We start from the raw sequence: 20,842 nt of genomic DNA, 5'->3' as shown, positions 1-20,842 counted from the left end.
GAGTGACAGCTGCTGATGGTGTGTGACAGCTGCTGATGGTGAGTGACAGCTGCTGATGGTGAGTGACAGCTGCTGATGGTGTGTGACAGCTGTTGATGGTGAGTGACAGCTGTTGATGGTGAGTGACAGCTGCTGATGGTGTGTGACAGCTGTTGATGGTGAGTGACAGCTGTTGATGGTGAGTGACAGCTGCTGATGGTGTGTGACAGCTGTTGATGGTGTGTGACAGCTGATGATGGTGTGTGACAGCTGTTGATGGTGGAGTGACAGCTGCTGATGGTGTGTGACAGCTTCTGATGATGGTGTGTGACAGCTGCTGATGGTGGTGTGTGACAGCTGTTGATGGTGTGTGACAGCTGCTGATGGTGTGTGACAGCTGCTGATGGTGTGTGACAGCTGCTGATGGTGAGTGACAGCTGTTGATGGTGAGTGACAGCTGTTGATGGTGTGTGACAGCTGCTGATGGTGTGTGACAGCTGTTGATGGTGTGTGACAGCTGTTGATGGTGTGTGACAGCTGTTGATGGTGTGTGACAGCTTCATATGATGGTGTGTGACAGCTGCTGATGATGGTGTGTGACAGCTGTTGATGGTGGAGTGACAGCTGTTGATGGTGTGGGACAGCTGCTGATGGTGTGTGACAGCTTCTGATGATGGTGTATGACAGCTTCTGAGGGTGTGGGACAGCTTCTGAGGGTGTGGGACAGCTTCTGAGGGTGTGGGACAGCTTCTGAGGGTGTGGGACAGCTAGGGCTCCGAAGCCTGTTTTTGGGCTTCGAACTTCGTCAGGGTTTTTCAAACGGATGTTCGAACCTTTGTTTTTAATAATAATAAAAAAAAATGTACTTTATTAAAACAATTTTTTTTTATAAATATCCTCAAACTAAATCCTTAATTTGAATAAAGTCATTAATCTGATTAAATTAATATTTTAAATTTTTTTATTAAATCAACTTTCTTTAATGAATATAACTCAGTTTTAATACTATAATATTAGTGTAGCCTAATCTTTATCTGCACCTGTGAAGAAAAACCCCATTGGTTTAAACCAGGGGTCTCAAACTCAATTTACCTGGGGGCCGCTGGAGGTAGAGGCTGGGCCGCATCAAATATTCCACAAAAAAAGGGTTTCAAGTATTCAAAAAAAAGTACAACTGATCCAATCTTCTCAATCTTTAGCAATAACATTTTAGAACATGAACAGTTCTTCAGAACATGAATGGTTCTTCAGAACATAGGCTTCTCAGTGGTGTCAGTGGACTCATCCACAGCTATGGAAATGCACTGTGCATTTTTTTTTTATTCTATCACAAATCTGTTTAATCAAATCACCAGCCAGTATTTCAGTTATTCTGGTTGCTGTGCGATCTGAGGGGAATTTGCTTTTGTTTGCCTTCAAACATGGTCTCCATCACTCAGGCTACGTTTAGACGGAGAGAGTTTGAACAGAAACCGCAAAAGTCGTCTTACGGTTTCACTTTTAATTTTGCGTTTAGACTAGCGTTTTGGGATGGAATTCTCCGTGCAGACGAGGCTGTAACGACTCCAGACGACTGAGCCCTGCTGTCACATGATTGGCGCATATGTCACATGACGTGCTGTGAAGACCCGCCCTACTCTGCCTCTGATTCGCAGACTGTGGGTGGGGAATGTGATTGGACCAAAGCAGAGTCACTCACAGACAGTGGGTCCAGTCACGCCGCGGGACAGATTCTTGTGTATTTAAAAGTACTGCCAATGTAGCCTTCAGGTGATCGCCATGGATAGAATCAGACATGCTTTGTTTACGCTTCTAGGGATCTAGGCTACTAACGCATGCCTGTGATGTAAGCAGTACACGCGACGAGAGCCTTGACAACCCTTTCGTCATCGTTTTATGCGGTTTGACAGTTTAGATGAGCGCGCAAAGGTTTATCGTTTCTAGGAATTCCACCCTGGAAGGTAGACTCACTTTTTTGCGGTTTCACCCCGTAAAAACGCCGTTTCCATATAAACGAAAGGCACATCCGAAATTTTTTTTTTGCGGATTCACCTGCTAGCGTTTCCGTCTAAACGGGGCCTCAGTCATACATTATTATTATTTCTATTTTCAAAAGAGCTACCGTTTCTTGGCATATAGTCACATTGGTTTGGTGCTGGGACTCGGGATGAACGCATATTTTTCAGTCCATTCACCTTTGAATTGCAGTCGACTTTTCTTTTACTGACCATCTTTTAAAATGCCATATTTTTCTGCTGGCTGCCTGCTGGCGAAACTAGGCTAGTAGCTACATTTATGATTAATCTCACGGAGATAAAACTGGGAGCGAGTTTACTGTAGATGCGCCGTCAACTCTGCTCTGACATTACTGAAAGAGAGAGACGACATGCAATCCGTGAAGACCCGCCCTACTCTGCATCTGATTCGCAGACTGTGGGTGAGGGGGGGGGGAACGCTGATGGGATGCTGAATGTGATTGGACCAGACCCGTACACAGACACAGACAGTTGTCAGTGCAGCCAGCCGCTTATGCAGAGCACTGCTCGCAGTCAGAGGAGATAGCGAGGATATATTTTCCTTCCACTTTACTTGATATCACTCCGGAATCACGTTTCAACCAAGTCACTAATATAACGTTGCTGTCATGAGCCTGCGCTATGGTAGCCTACAAGTGATTAAATAAATAAAACTTCCAACTCTCGCGCAACGACTCGGCAAACAGTAGCGCGCGGGCAGCATTAACACTAAACGTTGACGTCAAGTAGGGGGCCGCAAAATATCATCCCTCGGGCCGCGAGTTTGAGACCCCTGGTTTAAACAGAATGAATAGACACATAAAAATATATATATAAAAAAATATATATATATATATTTTTTTTTATTACACATTTTTTATTCGAATGTTGATTTAGAATTCGAATGTCAACGTAACGAACGAAGGTCCGAACGTTTGAACGTTTGGGCTCAGCCCTAGTGACAGCTGCTGATGGTGTGTGACAGCTGCTGATGGTGTGTGACAGCTGCTGATGGTGTGTGACAGCTGCTGATGGTGTGTTTCCGTGTCTTCTTGAAGGACCTGACGATGACTACATTCCAAGTGTCCGCAGATAAGAGGTTCATCCTGTTGGCGTATAACATTCAACCGGTAAGTTTAGCATGTACAATAATGCAGTATATACCGTATATATATATATTTATTTATTCTTACTGTGTATTTATCTATCTGTCTGTACATACCTGCATATAATCCATTTTACACATCTGTAGATACTACATCTATATCTGTACATATCCCTATTCTTACTAAGATAAGATAAGATAATCCTTTATTGAAATTCGGGTGTCAAAGCAGCATGGGGGGGGGGGGGGATACAGGGTGCGGGATGCATAGCTTCACAATACAAATACAATATAGTAATAATATAAAAAGTACAAACACAGGATAGTCCAGTGGTGAGAGTCCAGTGATATGAGTCTCTAGTGCAAAGAAACAAGATAGTCGGTACGGTGATGTGAGTCTCTGGTTCTCAAGTCCCGAGTTGTGACACAGCTCTGGCAGCAGAACCGGCCGATCCGAGCCCTTTTTTGTATTTTATTTTTTTATTATTTTTTAAACAAACATATAAACAAACATGACAACACACGATAAGATATACAAGCATTAATTGTCATGGCACATCCAATGAGATCACATTTTAGTTAGTTGTCTTATATAAGATATACCCCTAATACCTGTTATCTAAAAAACCTACACACATATGCTCCAGCTCGAACCCCCCCCTCCCGGACCCCACCTTGAGAAGTACCTCCACTATCCCTCGCACCTAACCAGACACTACCATTATAAGCTAGCTTTTATTCTCTCCACCACTTCTAACCACATTGACATTTTGGATTCATTGAGACCCAGAATTCTTGCTGTAGATATTTCTTGGTAAATTACATCGAGATATGTAAGAAACCAAACTTTACGGCACATTTTTTCCGGTTGAAACCAGCGTGATGCGATCAGCTTTTTAGCTACTGTGATACCCGATAAAACCAATCTCTTTAGCTGTGGATTCACTGCAAACTTTGTTGATGGCTGCTGGTTTAAAGGACCGGCCCAGGCGGTTTGTGGTGTGTCGGGGGGGGGGGGGGGGGGGAGATGAGTCTTAGGCTGAACGTGCTCTTCGTTCTGGCTAGCTCTACGAGGTGAGAGGGTGAGAGGGGTTCTCCAGGATGGCTTCTAGCTTTTTCCTCATACTAGTTACGCTGCTGGCCAGTATGACTTACTCACTGTACTTATCTCACTGTACATATTAATACTACAACCCTGTACATAAATCTGATTTGCACTACACTCAGTAGTACTCATTTGGATATATTTTATATACAGTTTATTCACCTGTACATTGTATATTACTATAGCACTTTGTCTTGTACTATTAATACATACTGAACTTGTGCTGTGTATAATGACAATACATTTTAATCTAATCATAATAAACAATGTTTGGAATAAGCGGATTTTTGAACTATGCCCGAAACAAGGGAAAAGCCATTATATAACAGGCCTATATAACCTTTGACCTTCGGAGCAGAACACGCTGACGCGGTGAATCCTGCTCAATGATTAAGACAATCTCTTCCTGCTGACTCCGCGCTCCGCGTGACGGTGATCTCCCCCTCAGGAGTCTGTATCGACATCAGTGGCTATAAACACCGGCTCCACTTTCATGGCCGTTTAGAAAACACAACAGATTCTGACCGGTCATGTGGTCGGAGAGAGAGGAGAGAGACACACGTCTGACCGGTCATGTGGTCAGAGAGAGAGGAGAGACACACGTCTGACCGGTCATGTGGTCGGAGAGAGAGAGGAGAGACACACGTCTGACCGGTCATGTGGTCAGAGAGAGAGGAGAGAGACACACGTCTGACCGGTCATGTGGTCGGAGAGAGAGGAGAGAGACATGTCTGACCGGTCATGTGGTCGGAGAGAGAGGAGAGAGAGACACACGTCTGACCGGTCATGTGGTCGGAGAGAGAGAGGAGAGAGACACGTCTGACCGGTCATGTGGTCGGAGAGAGAGAGGAGAGACACACGTCTGACCGGTCATGTGGTCGGAGAGCAGAGAGGAGAGAGACACACGTCTGACCGGTCATGTGGTCGGAGAGAGCAGAGAGAGACACACGTCTGACCGGTCATGTGGTCAGAGAGAGAGAGGAGAGACACACGTCTGACCGGTCATGTGGTCGGAGAGAGGAGAGAGAGAGACACACGTCTGACCGGTCATGTGGTCGGAGAGAGGAGAGAGACACACGTCTGACCGGTCATGTGGTCGGAGAGAGAGAGGAGAGAGACACACATCTGACCGGTCATGTGGTCGGAGAGAGAGAGGAGAGAGACACACGTCTGACCGGTCATGTGGTCGGAGAGAGAGAGGAGAGACACACGTCTGACCGGTCATGTGGTCGGAGAGAGAGAGGAGAGACACGTCTGACCGGTCATGTGGTCGGAGAGAGAGAGGAGAGAGACACACGTCTGACCGGTCATGTGGTCGGAGAGAGAGGAGAGACACACGTCTGACCGGTCATGTGGTCGGAGAGAGAGAGGAGAGACACACGTCTGACCGGTCATGTGGTCAGAGAGAGAGAGGAGAGACACGTCTGACCGGTCATGTGGTCAGAGAGAGAAAGGAGAGAGAGACACGTCTGACCGGTCATGTGGTCGGAGAGAGAGAGGAGAGAGAGACACGTCTGACCGGTCATGTGGTCGGAGAGAGAGGAGAGAGACACACGTCTGACCGGTCATGTGGTCGGAGAGAGAGAGGAGAGAGACACACGTCTGACCGGTCATGTGGTCAGAGAGAGAGAGGAGAGACACACGTCTGACCGGTCATGTGGTCAGAGAGAGAGAGGAGAGACACACGTCTGACCGGTCATGTGGTCAGAGAGAGAAAGGAGAGAGAGACACGTCTGACCGGTCATGTGGTCGGAGAGAGAGAGCAGAGAGACACGTCTGACCGGTCATGTGGTCGGAGAGAGAGAGCAGAGACACACGTCTGACCGGTCATGTGGTCGGAGAGAGAGAGAGGAGAGACACACGTCTGACCGGTCATGTGGTCAGAGAGAGAGAGGAGAGACACACGTCTGACCGGTCATGTGGTCAGAGAGAGAGAGGAGAGACACACGTCTGACCGGTCATGTGGTCGGAGAGAGAGTGGAGAGACACACGTCTGACCGGTCATGTGGTCAGAGAGAGAGAGGAGAGAGACACACGTCTGACCGGTCATGTGGTCGGAGAGAGAGAGGAGAGAGAGACACACGTCTGACCGGTCATGTGGTCGGAGAGAGAGAGGAGAGACACACGTCTGACCGGTCATGTGGTCGGAGAGAGAGAGGAGAGAGACACACGTCTGACCGGTCATGTGGTCGGAGAGAGAGAGGAGAGAGACACACGTCTGACCGGTCATGTGGTCGGAGAGAGAGAGGAGAGAGACACACGTCTGACCGGTCATGTGGTCGGAGAGAGAGAGGAGAGAGAGACACGTCTGACCGGTCATGTGGTCGGAGAGAGAGAGAGAGGAGAGACACACGTCTGACCGGTCATGTGGTCGGAGAGAGAGAGAGAGAGGAGACACACGTCTGACCGGTCATGTGGTCGGAGAGAGAGAGGAGAGACACACGTCTGACCGGTCATGTGGTCGGAGAGAGAGAGGAGAGAGACACGTCTGACCGGTCATGTGGTCGGAGAGAGAGAGGAGAGAGACACACGTCTGACCGGTCATGTGGTCGGAGAGAGAGGAGAGAGACACGTCTGACCGGTCATGTGGTCGGAGAGAGAGGAGAGAGACACGTCTGACCGGTCATGTGGTCGGAGAGAGAGGAGAGAGACACACGTCTGACCGGTCATGTGGTCGGAGAGAGAGAGGAGAGACACACGTCTGACCGGTCATGTGGTCGGAGAGAGAGAGAGGAGAGAGACACACGTCTGACCGGTCATGTGGTCGGAGAGAGAGAGGAGAGACACACGTCTGACCGGTCATGTGGTCGGAGAGAGAGAGAGGAGAGACACACGTCTGACCGGTCATGTGGTCGGAGAGAGAGGAGAGACACACGTCTGACCGGTCATGTGGTCGGAGAGAGAGAGGAGAGAGACACACGTCTGACCGGTCATGTGGTCGGAGAGAGAGAGGAGAGACACACGTCTGACCGGTCATGTGGTCGGAGAGAGAGAGGAGAGAGACACACATCTGACCGGTCATGTGGTCGGAGAGAGAGAGGAGAGAGAGACACGTCTGACCGGTCATGTGGTCGGAGAGAGAGAGGAGAGAGACACGTCTGACCGGTCATGTGGTCGGAGAGAGAGAGGAGAGAGACACGTCTGACCGGTCATGTGGTCGGAGAGAGAGGAGAGAGACACACGTCTGACCGGTCATGTGGTCGGAGAGACTGGAGAGAGACACGTCTGACCGGTCATGTGGTCGGAGAGAGAGAGGAGAGACACACGTCTGACCGGTCATGTGGTCGGAGAGAGAGAGGAGAGACACACGTCTGACCGGTCATGTGGTCGGAGAGAGAGAGGAGAGAGACACGTCTGACCGGTCATGTGGTCAGAGAGAGAGAGGAGAGACACACGTCTGACCGGTCATGTGGTCGGAGAGAGAGGGGAGAGACACACGTCTGACCGGTCATGTGGTCGGAGAGAGAGAGGAGAGAGACACACGTCTGACCGGTCATGTGGTCGGAGAGAGAGAGCAGAGAGACACACGTCTGACCGGTCATGTGGTCGGAGAGAGAGGAGAGAGACACACGTCTGACCGGTCATGTGGTCGGAGAGAGAGGAGAGACACACGTCTGACCGGTCATGTGGTCGGAGAGAGAGAGGAGAGACACGTCTGACCGGTCATGTGGTCGGAGAGAGAGGAGAGAGACACGTCTGACCGGTCATGTGGTCGGAGAGAGAGGAGAGACACACGTCTGACCGGTCATGTGGTCGGAGAGAGAGAGGAGAGAGACACGTCTGACCGGTCATGTGGTCAGAGAGAGAGGAGAGAGACACGTCTGACCGGTCATGTGGTCGGAGAGAGCGGAGAGAGAGGAGAGAGAGACACACGTCTGACCGGTCATGTGGTCGGAGAGAGAGGAGAGAGACACACGTCTGACCGGTCATGTGGTCGGAGAGAGAGAGGAGAGACACACGTCTGACCGGTCATGTGGTCGGAGAGAGAGAGGAGAGAGACACACGTCTGACCGGTCATGTGGTCGGAGAGAGAGAGGAGAGACACACGTCTGACCGGTCATGTGGTCGGAGAGAGAGAGGAGAGAGACACGTCTGACCGGTCATGTGGTCGGAGAGAGAGAGGAGAGAGACACACGTCTGACCGGTCATGTGGTCGGAGAGAGAGGAGAGAGACACACGTCTGACCGGTCATGTGGTCGGAGAGAGAGAAGAGAGAGACACGTCTGACCGGTCATGTGGTCGGAGAGAGTGGAGAGACACACGTCTGACCGGTCATGTGGTCGGAGAGAGAGAGGAGAGAGACACACGTCTGACCGGTCATGTGGTCGGAGAGAGAGGAGAGAGACACGTCTGACCGGTCATGTGGTCGGAGAGAGCAGAGAGAGACACACGTCTGACCGGTCATGTGGTCGGAGAGAGCAGAGAGAGACACACGTCTGACCGGTCATGTGGTCGGAGAGAGAGAGGAGAGACACACGTCTGACCGGTCATGTGGTCAGAGAGAGAGGAGAGAGAGACACACGTCTGACCGGTCATGTGGTCGGAGAGAGAGAGGAGAGACACACGTCTGACCGGTCATGTGGTCAGAGAGAGAGGAGAGAGACACACGTCTGACCGGTCATGTGGTCGGAGAGAGCGGAGAGAGACACACGTCTGACCGGTCATGTGGTCGGAGAGAGAGGAGAGAGACACACGTCTGACCGGTCATGTGGTCGGAGAGAGTGGAGAGAGAGACACACGTCTGACCGGTCATGTGGTCGGAGAGAGAGAGGAGAGAGACACGTCTGACCGGTCATGTGGTCGGAGAGAGAGGAGAGAGAGACACACGTCTGACCGGTCATGTGGTCGGAGAGAGAGAGGAGAGACACACGTCTGACCGGTCATGTGGTCGGAGAGAGAGAGGAGAGACACACGTCTGACCGGTCATGTGGTCGGAGAGAGAGGAGAGAGACACACATCTGACCGGTCATGTGGTCGGAGAGAGAGAGGAGAGACACATCTGACCGGTCATGTGGTCGGAGAGAGTGGAGAGACACGTCTGACCGGTCATGTGGTCGGAGAGAGAGAGGAGAGAGACACGTCTGACCGGTCATGTGGTCGGAGAGAGAGGAGAGACACACGTCTGACCGGTCATGTGGTCGGAGAGGAGAGAGGAGAGAGACACGTCTGACCGGTCATGTGGTCGGAGAGAGTGGAGAGACACACGTCTGACCGGTCATGTGGTCGGAGAGAGTGGAGAGACACGTCTGACCGGTCATGTGGTCGGAGAGAGAGAGGAGAGAGACACACGTCTGACCGGTCATGTGGTCGGAGAGAGAGAGGAGAGAGACACACGTCTGACCGGTCATGTGGTCGGAGAGAGAGAGGAGAGAGACACACGTCTGACCGGTCATGTGGTCGGAGAGAGAGAGGAGAGAGACACGTCTGACCGGTCATGTGGTCGGAGAGAGAGAGGAGAGAGACACACGTCTGACCGGTCATGTGGTCGGAGAGAGAGAGGAGAGAGACACGTCTGACCGGTCATGTGGTCGGAGAGAGGAGAGAGAGACAACGTCTGACCGGTCATGTGGTCGGAGAGAGAGAGGAGAGACACACGTCTGACCGGTCATGTGGTCGGAGAGAGAGAGGAGAGACACGTCTGACCGGTCATGTGGTCGGAGAGAGAGAGGAGAGAGACACACGTCTGACCGGTCATGTGGTCGGAGAGAGAGGAGAGACACACGTCTGACCGGTCATGTGGTCAGAGAGAGAGAGGAGAGAGACACACGTCTGACCGGTCATGTGGTCGGAGAGAGAGAGGAGAGACACACGTCTGACCGGTCATGTGGTCGGAGAGAGAGGAGAGAGACACGTCTGACCGGTCATGTGGTCAGAGAGAGAGGAGAGAGACACACGTCTGACCGGTCATGTGGTCGGAGAGAGAGAGGAGAGACACACGTCTGACCGGTCATGTGGTCAGAGAGAGAGGAGAGAGACACGTCTGACCGGTCATGTGGTCAGAGAGAGAGGAGAGAGACACACGTCTGACCGGTCATGTGGTCGGAGAGAGAGAGGAGAGACACACGTCTGACCGGTCATGTGGTCGGAGAGAGAGAGGAGAGAGAGACACACGTCTGACCGGTCATGTGGTCGGAGAGAGAGAGGAGAGACACACGTCTGACCGGTCATGTGGTCGGAGAGAGAGAGGAGAGAGAGACACACGTCTGACCGGTCATGTGGTCGGAGAGAGAGAGGAGAGAGACACGTCTGACCGGTCATGTGGTCAGAGAGAGAGAGGAGAGAGACACGTCTGACCGGTCATGTGGTCAGAGAGAGAGGAGAGAGACACACGTCTGACCGGTCATGTGGTCGGAGAGAGAGAGGAGAGAGACACACGTCTGACCGGTCATGTGGTCGGAGAGAGTGGAGAGAGACACACGTCTGACCGGTCATGTGGTCGGAGAGAGAGAGGAGAGAGACACGTCTGACCGGTCATGTGGTCGGAGAGAGAGAGGAGAGAGACACGTCTGACCGGTCATGTGGTCGGAGAGAGCGGAGAGACACACGTCTGACCGGTCATGTGGTCGGAGAGAGAGAGGAGAGAGACACACGTCTGACCGGTCATGTGGTCGGAGAGAGAGAGGAGAGACACGTCTGACCGGTCATGTGGTCGGAGAGAGAGAGGAGAGACACACGTCTGACCGGTCATGTGGTCGGAGAGAGAGAGAGGAGAGACACACGTCTGACCGGTCATGTGGTCGGAGAGAGAGAGGAGAGACACACGTCTGACCGGTCATGTGGTCGGAGAGAGAGAGGAGAGAGACACACGTCTGACCGGTCATGTGGTCGGAGAGAGAGAGGAGAGACACGTCTGACCGGTCATGTGGTCAGAGAGCAGAGCTGGAGACACTGGACCACCCGGACAGCGGTTAATTGATTAAATAAAGAACATTTGTGATGTCATGGGCTAACATCTGACTGCAGGCCCAAAATCGGATCTCTTTCTCGCATGGAATCTGAGCTTTTCGATTCTGATATGGTCCAAAAATCATATACAGGGCTGATCTTTTGCAATGTGACCTCAGTCTGAACAAGTCGTGTGACTTTCATGCGACTTCTTTTTTTATTTATTTTTTTACTTTCTCTTTTTCCGATTTTCTCCCATCCCACTGTTAGTCGTTATGCCAATTCCCGATCCCCTACCTGGTCGTTGCGTGCTCTTGCCCCCTACCGTCGGTCTGGGAGGGCGGAGACTATCACGTGCTTCCTCCGACATGTGTAGCCAATCCCCACTTCTTTTCACCTGGCAGCGCGGACTCTCACTGGGAGAGTGTAACGTGTGGAAGGATCACACTACCTCTCCCAGGACCCACCCTCGCCGGCTTCCCACCCGCTAACACTGCCAATTGTGTTAGTGTGGACGGTCGGCCAAGCCGGAGGCACCACAGCTGGATTCGATCCCACTGTCTCTGTGGTGGTAGACAGACGCTTAAGGCCCTCCCATAGTCGAGCGGACCGTACACGGAGCAGACTCCCGCGGGCTCAAAGCTGACCCAAAGGGTACTCAAAGCGGACCCAACGCAGAGTCCGAGTGCGAAGCTCCTATTTTCTGACGCGCGGACGTCCGCGGCGCCCACTTGGTGTCACACAAACTGGCACGAGGTGTAAACTGGTGTAAACTGGCGCGAGACATGTAGGAAATGAAATGTAGGAGCTCTATGAAAGCTCAAAGAGTCCAGTGGACCTCCGCAGAGTCCAGTCCGTGTACAGTCCGCTCGACTATGGGAGAACCTTTAGTCCGCTGCGCTACCCGGCCGCCGCTTCATGCGACTTCTCCGTCACTCTAGATTGACTTTAGTCACAGTCTTTTACGTCCATCTGGTTTATTATTCATTTTTGCGCATGCGGGTCAGTTCAGGAGTGTGATATTGGGCACATAAAAAAAATTTGAACAGCCAAACAAAAGTAAATCAGATCTGAGCAATACATCAGAATTGAGCGGTATGGCGTCCAATTCAATTCAATTCAAACCTTTATTTATTCTCGAAAAGACAATTGAGCTCACCCTCATTTTCAATGTCGTCGAGACTTTACAGACATTTCAATGCACACATTTCTACAATATAACAATAATAAATATGAATAACTATCTATATAGTACTTTTCACACATGGACCGCAGTCCAGAGTGCCCCACAGCAATTAGTATAAAATGAACATAGGCATAAAATCAGCACACAATTGACAGAATAAAAAACAATTGCAGACATATATAAAAGACAATAAAAGTAGTGCAATGTAAACGTGCAGACTTAAGAATAGGCATAAACTAAGTACAAATAGTACAATGTCACTCGAAGGCATGTGAACCCCCCCCCCCCCCCGGAACAGTCAGTCTCCCTAAAACAGTGTGAACGGAGCCAAGAAGTATGTGTATGCACAAGCACATCCCCACGGCAACGTAAAGAAAATGTATGTTTACACACAGCGTACTGCTATCCTGCTTTATTAGCCTCTATCTAATCTAACAAGGGGGGGGGGGGGGGCAACAGTGGCGCAGGAGGTAGAGCGGTCGTCTGGTAATGGGAAGGTTCCCGGCTCGATTCCGGCTCCTCCCGGCAGCGTGTCGAAGTGTCCTTGAGCAAGACACTTATTCCCCTAACTGCTAACTCCCGATGAGCAGGTCGGCACCTTGCATGGTCGCCTCCGCCGTTGGTGTGCGAATGTGTGAGTGAATGCATGAATGTGATATGATATGATATGATATTAGCATTTATAATGCGCCCCCCCCCCCCCCAGCCAATTTTTACATTGGTCTGGGGCGCAGCCCGGGGGTAAAAAAGAATACGAATAAATGGACAGGACAAAGAAACAGGGAACCAGGCAGACGGACAGACAGAGAACAGAAGAACACCTCAGACACACAACACAACAGCAAAGTAACTAGTGATCATCCAGAGTGAAAAGGTGGGTTTTAAGCAAGGCCTTGAATGTCTGTACGGTGTTGGCAGACTTGATCTTGAGGGGGAGCTTATTCCACAGTGTCGGCGCCATCACGGCAAAGGCCCGGAAACCCTTTGTCACAAGTTTGGCCCGCGGTGAGGCATAGGTTTCACAATATAGATACATTTTATTGTCACAGCTTTTTGAAATTAACATACATTCAGAAAAACGTGAGATGTTTGTTTTTTCCCGGCTCCTCAACTGTAGTCGATTTGTTGACAACAATATACAACGATCTATACAAACTATACAATATGAGGTAAAAAAAAAACGGTGGATAAATAAAAAGAAAAAAAGAAGAAAAGATTATTCTACAGTGTAAATAGCAGCAGTGTGTGTGTGTGTGTGTGTGTGTGTGTGTGTGTGTGTGTGTGTGTGTGTGTGTGTGTGTGTGTGTGTGTGTGTGTGTGTGTGTGTGTGTGTGTGTGTGTCACTTAAGGTGCTTTTGTGTGTCTGCTCATATGATCATCGAGAGTCTATCCATCAGTAGTAGTCTGTTTGTAGTCTTCCTGGTGGAAGTAGCTGTTCAGTGTTCTTTCGTGAAGCGCTTTGGATAAAAGGGACTCTATAAATGCAGTCCATTTAACACCGACAGTTAAATGGTGATGATGCAGACGTTACCTTTCCTTCCTCACTTGTGATGTCAGCCACCAGTTTTCTCCAATAACGGCAGAGTATTGTTTAAACACAGAGCTAATGAATTCCTCTCCAGTGATGATTCTTAACCACTACTGTACGTGTGTCTGATTCTGACTCCTAACCACTACAGTGGGCTGGGGGAGGTGGAGGGGGGCTGGGGGAGGTGGAGGGGGGCTGGGGGAGGTGGAGGGGGAGGTGGAGGGGGGCTGGGGGAGGTGGAGGGGGGCTGGGGGAGGTGGAGGGGGAGGTGGAGGGGGGCTGGTGGAGGTGGAGGGGGGCTGGGGCAGGTGGAGGGGGGCTGGTGGAGGTGGAGGGGGAGGTGGAGGGGGGCTGGGGGAGGTGGAGGGTTGGCTGGGGGAGGTGGAGGGGGGCTGGTGGAGGTGGAGGGGGGCTGGGGGAGGTGGAGGGGGGCTGGGGTAGGTGGAGGGGGGCTGGGGGAGGTGGAGGGGGGCTGGGGGAGGTGGAGGGGGGCTGGGGGAGGTGGAGGGGGGGGAGGTGGAGGGGGGCTGGGGTAGGTGGAGGGGGGCTGGGGGAGGTGGAGGGGGGCTGGGGCAGGTGGAGGGGGGCTGGGGGAGATGGAGGGGGGCTGGGGGAGGTGGAGCGTGCAGCTGGGGGAGGTGGAGGGGGGCTGGGGGAGGTGGAGGGGGGCTGGGGGAGATGGAGGGGGGCTGGGGGAGGTGGAGGGGGGCTGGGGGAGGTGGAGCGTGCAGCTGGGGGAGATGGAGGGGGGCTGGGGGAGGTGGAGCGTGCAGCTGGGGGAGGTGGAGGGGGGCTGGGGGAGGTGGAGCGTGCAGCTGGGGGAGGTGGAGGGGGGCTGGGGGAGGTGGAGCGTGCAGCTGGGGGAGGTGGAGGGGGGCTGGGGGAGGTGGAGGGGGGCTGGGGGAGGTGTAGCGTGCAGCTGGGGGAGGTGGAGGGTGGCTGGGGGAGGTGGAGGGGGGCTGGGGGAGATGGAGAGCAGCTGGTGGAGGTGGAGGGGGGCTGGGGGAGGTGGAGGGGGGCTGGGGGAGATGGAGAGCGGCTGGTGGAGGTGGAGGGGGGCTGGGGGAGGTGGAGGGGGGCTGGGGGAGATGGAGGGGGGCTGGGGGAGATGGAGGGGGGCTGGGGGAGGTGTAGCGTGCAGCTGGGGAGGTGGAGGGTGGCTGGGGGAGGTGGAGGGGGGCTGGGGGAGATGGAGAGCAGCTGGTGGAGGTGGAGGGGGGCTGGGGGAGGTGGAGGGGGGCTGGGGGAGGTGGAGGGGGGCTGGGGGAGGTGGAGCGTGCAGCTGGGGGAGGTGGAGGGGGGCTGGGGGAGGTGGAGGGGGGCTGGGGGAGATGGAGAGCAGCTGGTGGAGGTGGAGGGGGGCTGGGGGAGGTGGAGGGGGGCTGGGGGAGATGGAGGGGGGCTGGGGGAGATGGAGAGCGGCTGGTGGAGGTGGAGGGGGGGGGGGGGCGAGGTGGAGGAGGGAGTGAGCGATCAGTTTGATGTAGGAGATAGCTGCGGGTTGTGGAATGGTGAAGTTGGATCCGCGGTAATGAAACCGCGCCGCTGGTTAGGTGGGGAATGTTAATGAGAAGCATACGAGAGTCAACTGCACAATCGCTGCTGGTTAGAGGCGTCTGCACGGCGCGCGGGCGATGAAGGCCGTTTATTTCAGCCCCCGCACCGCCTCGCCTATACTCTCCTGTAAATACCCAAATATTTAATAAATAGCTGCTTCTTCCCCCAAAGGACAGCCCTAATAGGTCTAATGTACACATGATGAGAATTAGGAGTAAAATAAATAAGCCCCCTCAGCACTTTTGTGCTTTATTAAAAATCCAAGCGCTGTTGTTTAGAACCTGCACCCTTTCTTTCTCCCCGCCCCTCTCTCTCTCTCTCTCTCTCTCTCTCTCTCTCTCTCTCTCTCTCTCTCTCTCTCTCTCCCTCTCTCGTACTCTCTCTCCCTCTCTTGTACTCTCTCTTCCTCTCTCTCTCTCAATCATCTCCCTCTGTCATGGTCTCTCTCTTTCTGCCCCCCCCCCCTCTCTCTCTCTCTCTCTCTCTCTCTCTCTCTCTCTCTCTCCCTCTCTCGTTCTCTCTCTCCCTCTCTCTCTCTCAATCTTCTCCCTCTGTCATGGTCTCTCTCTCTCTCTCTCTCTCCCTCTCATGGAACCTCTCTTTAGTTCTAATCACAGCGTTACATATTCTCTCAGATAACCCAAGTGAGCGTGGATGAGCCTGTTGCTGTATAATAATATTTTCATCACAGACACGGTGTTATTCAAGCCTGACTGAATTATTTAGTGGCTGATGTCATGAGGTTATGCACAATATCAGATATCGGGGGGAAAAACAGGTATGGAAGGTTTTTCTGGTTGTATTTACCGGTTGGTTTGTGTTGATTTATGACGTGTCACCTGCGTTGATGTCAGCAGGCTGTTTCAGTCTCATCAGTATGCTCCCTGTGCTGATGTATTCACACACTCAGCTCCCTGTGCCAGGGATGGGCGATATGGCCAACATTTGTATCACAATAACATTTTTCATATCACTCGATATCGATAATTATCTCGATATACATGAAATATTTATTTCTGTCAAGTTTAAAGGCTATTTTTGCTGCTGAAGAAACCAGAAGGTTAATTGTGGTTCCGAATATTCTTCACATGACAAACTAGGCCTACTTGCCAAAACCACAAATCTGAGGTAGAACATGAACACGAACTGTATAACAATACAACTTTTATAACTGGCATTAACAATGAAAATAAATAAATAAATAAATAAAATCTCAATTCTGGTATTAACAATGAAAAATGCATTAAATAAATTAAATCTCAAGTCTGATTAGCACACATAGCCTACCGTGTACAGACGGTTTCAAACTGTATTTTAAATTAGAAAGCAAACAAAATAAATGGACAAGAGAAAAATGTATCTCAATTTGGTCAGTATTGTCATTTGGACAAGCAAAGCCATTACTTTAAGTTGCCGGCAAGAACGACAAGTCTGTCCACAAATCTGAGTTAGAACATGAACACGAACTGTATAACAATACAACTTTGATAACTGGCATTAAAGGTCCCATGTCTTATGAATAGCCTTTTCCAGTGTTTAGCATTGTTTTCTAGCAATGTGGGGTTGTATCAATGGGGTCTGTGTCTCTAATTCTCATTTGGGCTTATCAGTCCAGTTCACATGTCACGAGATCCTCCCCCATTGAACTAAGCCATTCTGAATATCGCGTATCTGTGACGTAGAAGAATTCTCATCTGCATAACTAACGCCCCCTCTGTGGTTGTAATCAACCATTCGCTCAACAACAGAGCGAGTGGAAATACTGACACATCCTCAAGCGGGTTGACGTGGCGCGGGTGAGCGAGAGAGAGAGAGAACAGAGAACGAGCGAGAGAGAGAGAGAGAGAGAGAGAGGGAGAGAGAGGGATACGGAGCATTTACACACACACTCCCGACTGCGTGATATAGATAGGTTACAGACTAACAGTGACCAGCTTGGACTCAAGATCAACACCGGAAAAACCAAGACCATGAGGTTAAATCCAAAAACGCATGATCCAATCACACCGAGGGGAGAGGCCATAGAGGACGTGGAGCACTTCACCTACCTAGGGAGTGACATCAGTAGGGATGGAGGAGCAGACAGGGACATAGAGGCACGCATCAGCAAAGCACAGGTAGCATTCAGGATACTCAGGCCAATCTGGTTGTCCAAGCAACTCTCCAACAACACCAACCTACGGATCTTCAATACCAATGTGAAGACTGTCCTGCTCTACGGCTCTGAGACGTGGAAGACTACCGAGGGCCTCACAAGCAAGATCCAGGTGTTTGTCAACAAATGCCTGCGCTACATCCTCAAGCTGTGGTGGCCCATCAAAACCACAAATGAAGAGCTGTGGAGGATAACCAACCAGGACAGCATAGCTACCACCATCAAAAGGAGAAAGTGGAACTGGATAGGGCATACCCTTAGGAAGGACTCAAACAACATCACTAGACAGGCCTTGGACTACAACCCGCAGGGGAAGAGGAAAGCCGGTAGGCCGAGAAACACCTGGAGACGTTCCACACTCCAAGACCTAAAGAACATCGGAGTGAGCTGGCAAGAAGCAAAGGCCCTGGCCCAGAAGAGAGTGAGATGGAGAGCTCTGGTGGACGCCCTATGCCCCCCAACGGGGTAAAGAGGATTAAGTCAAGTCCCGACGCATCTCTCGCAGTCGGGACGCATCTCTCCTCTCTCTCTCCCTCGAGTGGTCTCTGAGCATTTACACACATTCCCGACTGCGTATGTGTGGGGAAACACACGCGCGCTCTCTGAGCATCTCTCATCTCTCTCTCCCTCTCTCTGTCTGTCTGTCTCTCTCTCTTTCCCTCTCTCTCGCTCGCTCGTTCTCTGCTCTCTCTCTGTCTGCACTCGCGTCACGTCAACCTGTTGCAAAATATCATAGCGCACGCGCGTATTCCGATCCATGCAATAATATTCACGGGTATTGTCATTTGAAACAAGTTACCAATGCATTGTCCCGTGGGATTATGCCCCCCTGCTGCGAAATTGATTAGTCTCCCCCTCTATCGCTCTATGTCTCTCTGTCTGCCAGTGCAGACTGTGGGTGACTGTCACTCAAAGCGCTTTGCGAGTATGGGCGGAGCCCAGTCCAAAACAGCTTGAAATCTTGAAGTGGAAAAATGCTGCTTTAGGCGACGTGTCCACAGACGACGTTTTTTTCAAGGCGGACCGCTTTGAAAATCTAAAATATGCATGCTCAGAGCGTTTCCAGAACTCCGGACCTCAATCTGCTTTAGTCTCGCGACTCCCGCGGCTCAGCCACTTGCTCTATTTTGATTGGTCGGTCGAAAAAAGTGACCTTGATGAGCGGCGCTCCTCTCCAAAAGTTGAACTATTTTCAACTTTATGCGCTGGGAGCGCTCCGCCCAAAAACGCTAGCCGCCGAGAGCGCTAAAACGCGAGGCGCGGCGCTGGGAAAAGGAGCGCGCCTGTCGCGTCTTTAGCATATAAATGAATGACAGAAAGGAACTGGCAACTCATAAGAAGCTGGCTGTCGACGACACGGCCCCTTAGAGTACTTGATTAGAAATACAAAACTATGCATTTAAAAAAAAAAAAATAACTTACAGATGTGTTCCATAGACTCACAGGAATTGTGTAACATTGCCCAAATAGTGAAAGGAATAGCAAAACATGGGACCTTTAATAATGAAATATGAAAAAATTATTGACCACGTTTCATATTTATATCGAGGAAAGATACATCACGATAATTATCGTTATTGTTTTATCGCCCAGCCCTACCCTGTGCTGATGTATTCACACTCTCAGCTCTCTGATGTATTCACACTCTCTGCTCTCTGATGTATTCACACTCTCTGCTCTCTGATGTATTCACACACTCAGCTCTCTGATGTATTCACACTCAGCTCTCTGATGTATTCACACTCAGCTCTCTGATGTATTCACACACTCAGCTCTCTGATGTATTCACACTCAGCTCTCTGATGTATTCACACACTCAGCTCTCTGATGTATTCACACTCAGCTCTCTGATGTATTCACACACTCAGCTCTCTGATGTATTCACACACTCAGCTCTCTGATGTATTCACACTCTCTGCTCTCTGATGTATTCACACTCTCTGCTCTGATGTATTCACACTCTCAGCTCTCTGATGTATTCACACTCTCAGCTCTCTGATGTATTCACACTCTCTGCTCTGATGTATTCACACACTCAGCTCTCTGATGTATTCACACTCTCTGCTCTCTGATGTATTCACACACTCAGCTCTCTGATGTATTCACACTCTCTGCTCTGATGTATTCACACTCTCTGCTCTCTGATGTATTCACACTCTCTGCTCTGATGTATTCACACACTCAGCTCTCTGATGTATTCACACACTCAGCTCTCTGATGTATTCACACTCTCTCAGCTCTCTGATGTATTCACACACTCAGCTCTCTGATGTATTCACACTCTCTGCTCTGATGTATTCACACTCTCAGCTCTCTGATGTATTCACACTCTCTGCTCTCTGATGTATTCACACTCTCTGCTCTGATGTATTCACACTCTCAGCTCTCTGATGTATTCACACACTCAGCTCCTCTTTGAACTGCTGCGGTCAGGCAAGCGATACCGGAGTCTCATGGCCGGTACAGAGAGACTCAGAAGGAGCTTCTATCCCCAGGCCATCAGGATGCTCAACGACAATGACACTATGTAACAACTAGGGATGTCCGATATTATCGGCCTACCGATATCGGCATTAAAATGTGTTATTACATGGCGTTTTCACATTCGCCGAAATGCTTGCTTGTGATTGGTCAATAGCCCCCCGACAGCGGTCATTATCAGACAATAATGACCGCTGTGGGACAATAATGACCGCTGTGCGCAGCTGTTCGCAATCAAGCCCACTGACGCACACTGTTTCAGTGCAATTAGACACTGCCGGTGTTCTGCTGCCGGCGATGACAGGGGGCGGAGCGACGAGCGGAGCCAGAACGCAGCCAGAACCAGTGTTGACTGAGTCGATGTAAAATGAATTAGGTATATTGTTAGTAAGTTAGCCATGTAATAAGCGGGATAATGTATAGCTATACTCGCCGAGGCGGCTCGGTATTTTAAACTCTGTGTCGGTCAATTATTTTGCGACAATGACCTCGTAGCTATACATTATCCCTTACATATCGGAAAATATCGGTATCGGTTTAAAAAAATATATATTGTTATTATTTTTTTTACATTTCTATAACCTTTATTTACCCAGGCAAGCAAGTAAGAACAAATTCTGATTTTATTTATTGTCAAAAGTATGCATAATGTTGTGTTAATTCCACAACAAGAGATATGTAATGTTAATTACCTGAAATTATTCCATTTTTGGGGGGGGGGGGGGGAACCCTGCATATATCGGTATTGGTTGATATCGGTTGATATCGGTATCGGAAATTAAGAGTTGGACAATATCGGTATATCGGTATCGGTAAAAAAGCCAATATCGAGCATCCCTAAACAAC

General features: G+C 50.7%; 1 protein-coding gene across 1 annotated transcript in view; it reads right to left on the bottom strand.

Annotated features, from left to right (window-relative positions):
* Positions 1–538: 538 nt before the first annotated feature.
* The window catches only part of LOC311243961 (inactive dipeptidyl peptidase 10-like), a gene marked incomplete at both ends in the record, with an annotated part of 64,783 nt that continues 44,479 nt past the window's right edge, over positions 539–20,842 (bottom strand). Inside the window, 2 exons of the mRNA XM_084333368.1 lie at positions 539–709; positions 14,378–15,003. Coding sequence (XP_084189494.1) covers positions 539–709; positions 14,378–15,003 — 797 coding nt within the window. The remainder of the gene's footprint in view (positions 710–14,377; positions 15,004–20,842) is intronic.

This window comes from Notolepis coatsorum, assembly GCF_963971535.1.
Source record: "Notolepis coatsorum genome assembly, chromosome: 17".
Taxonomy (NCBI): domain Eukaryota; kingdom Metazoa; phylum Chordata; class Actinopteri; order Aulopiformes; family Paralepididae; genus Notolepis; species Notolepis coatsorum.
The sequence above is the reverse complement of the archived record's forward strand: the minus strand, read 5'-3'. Positions and strand labels throughout refer to the sequence as shown.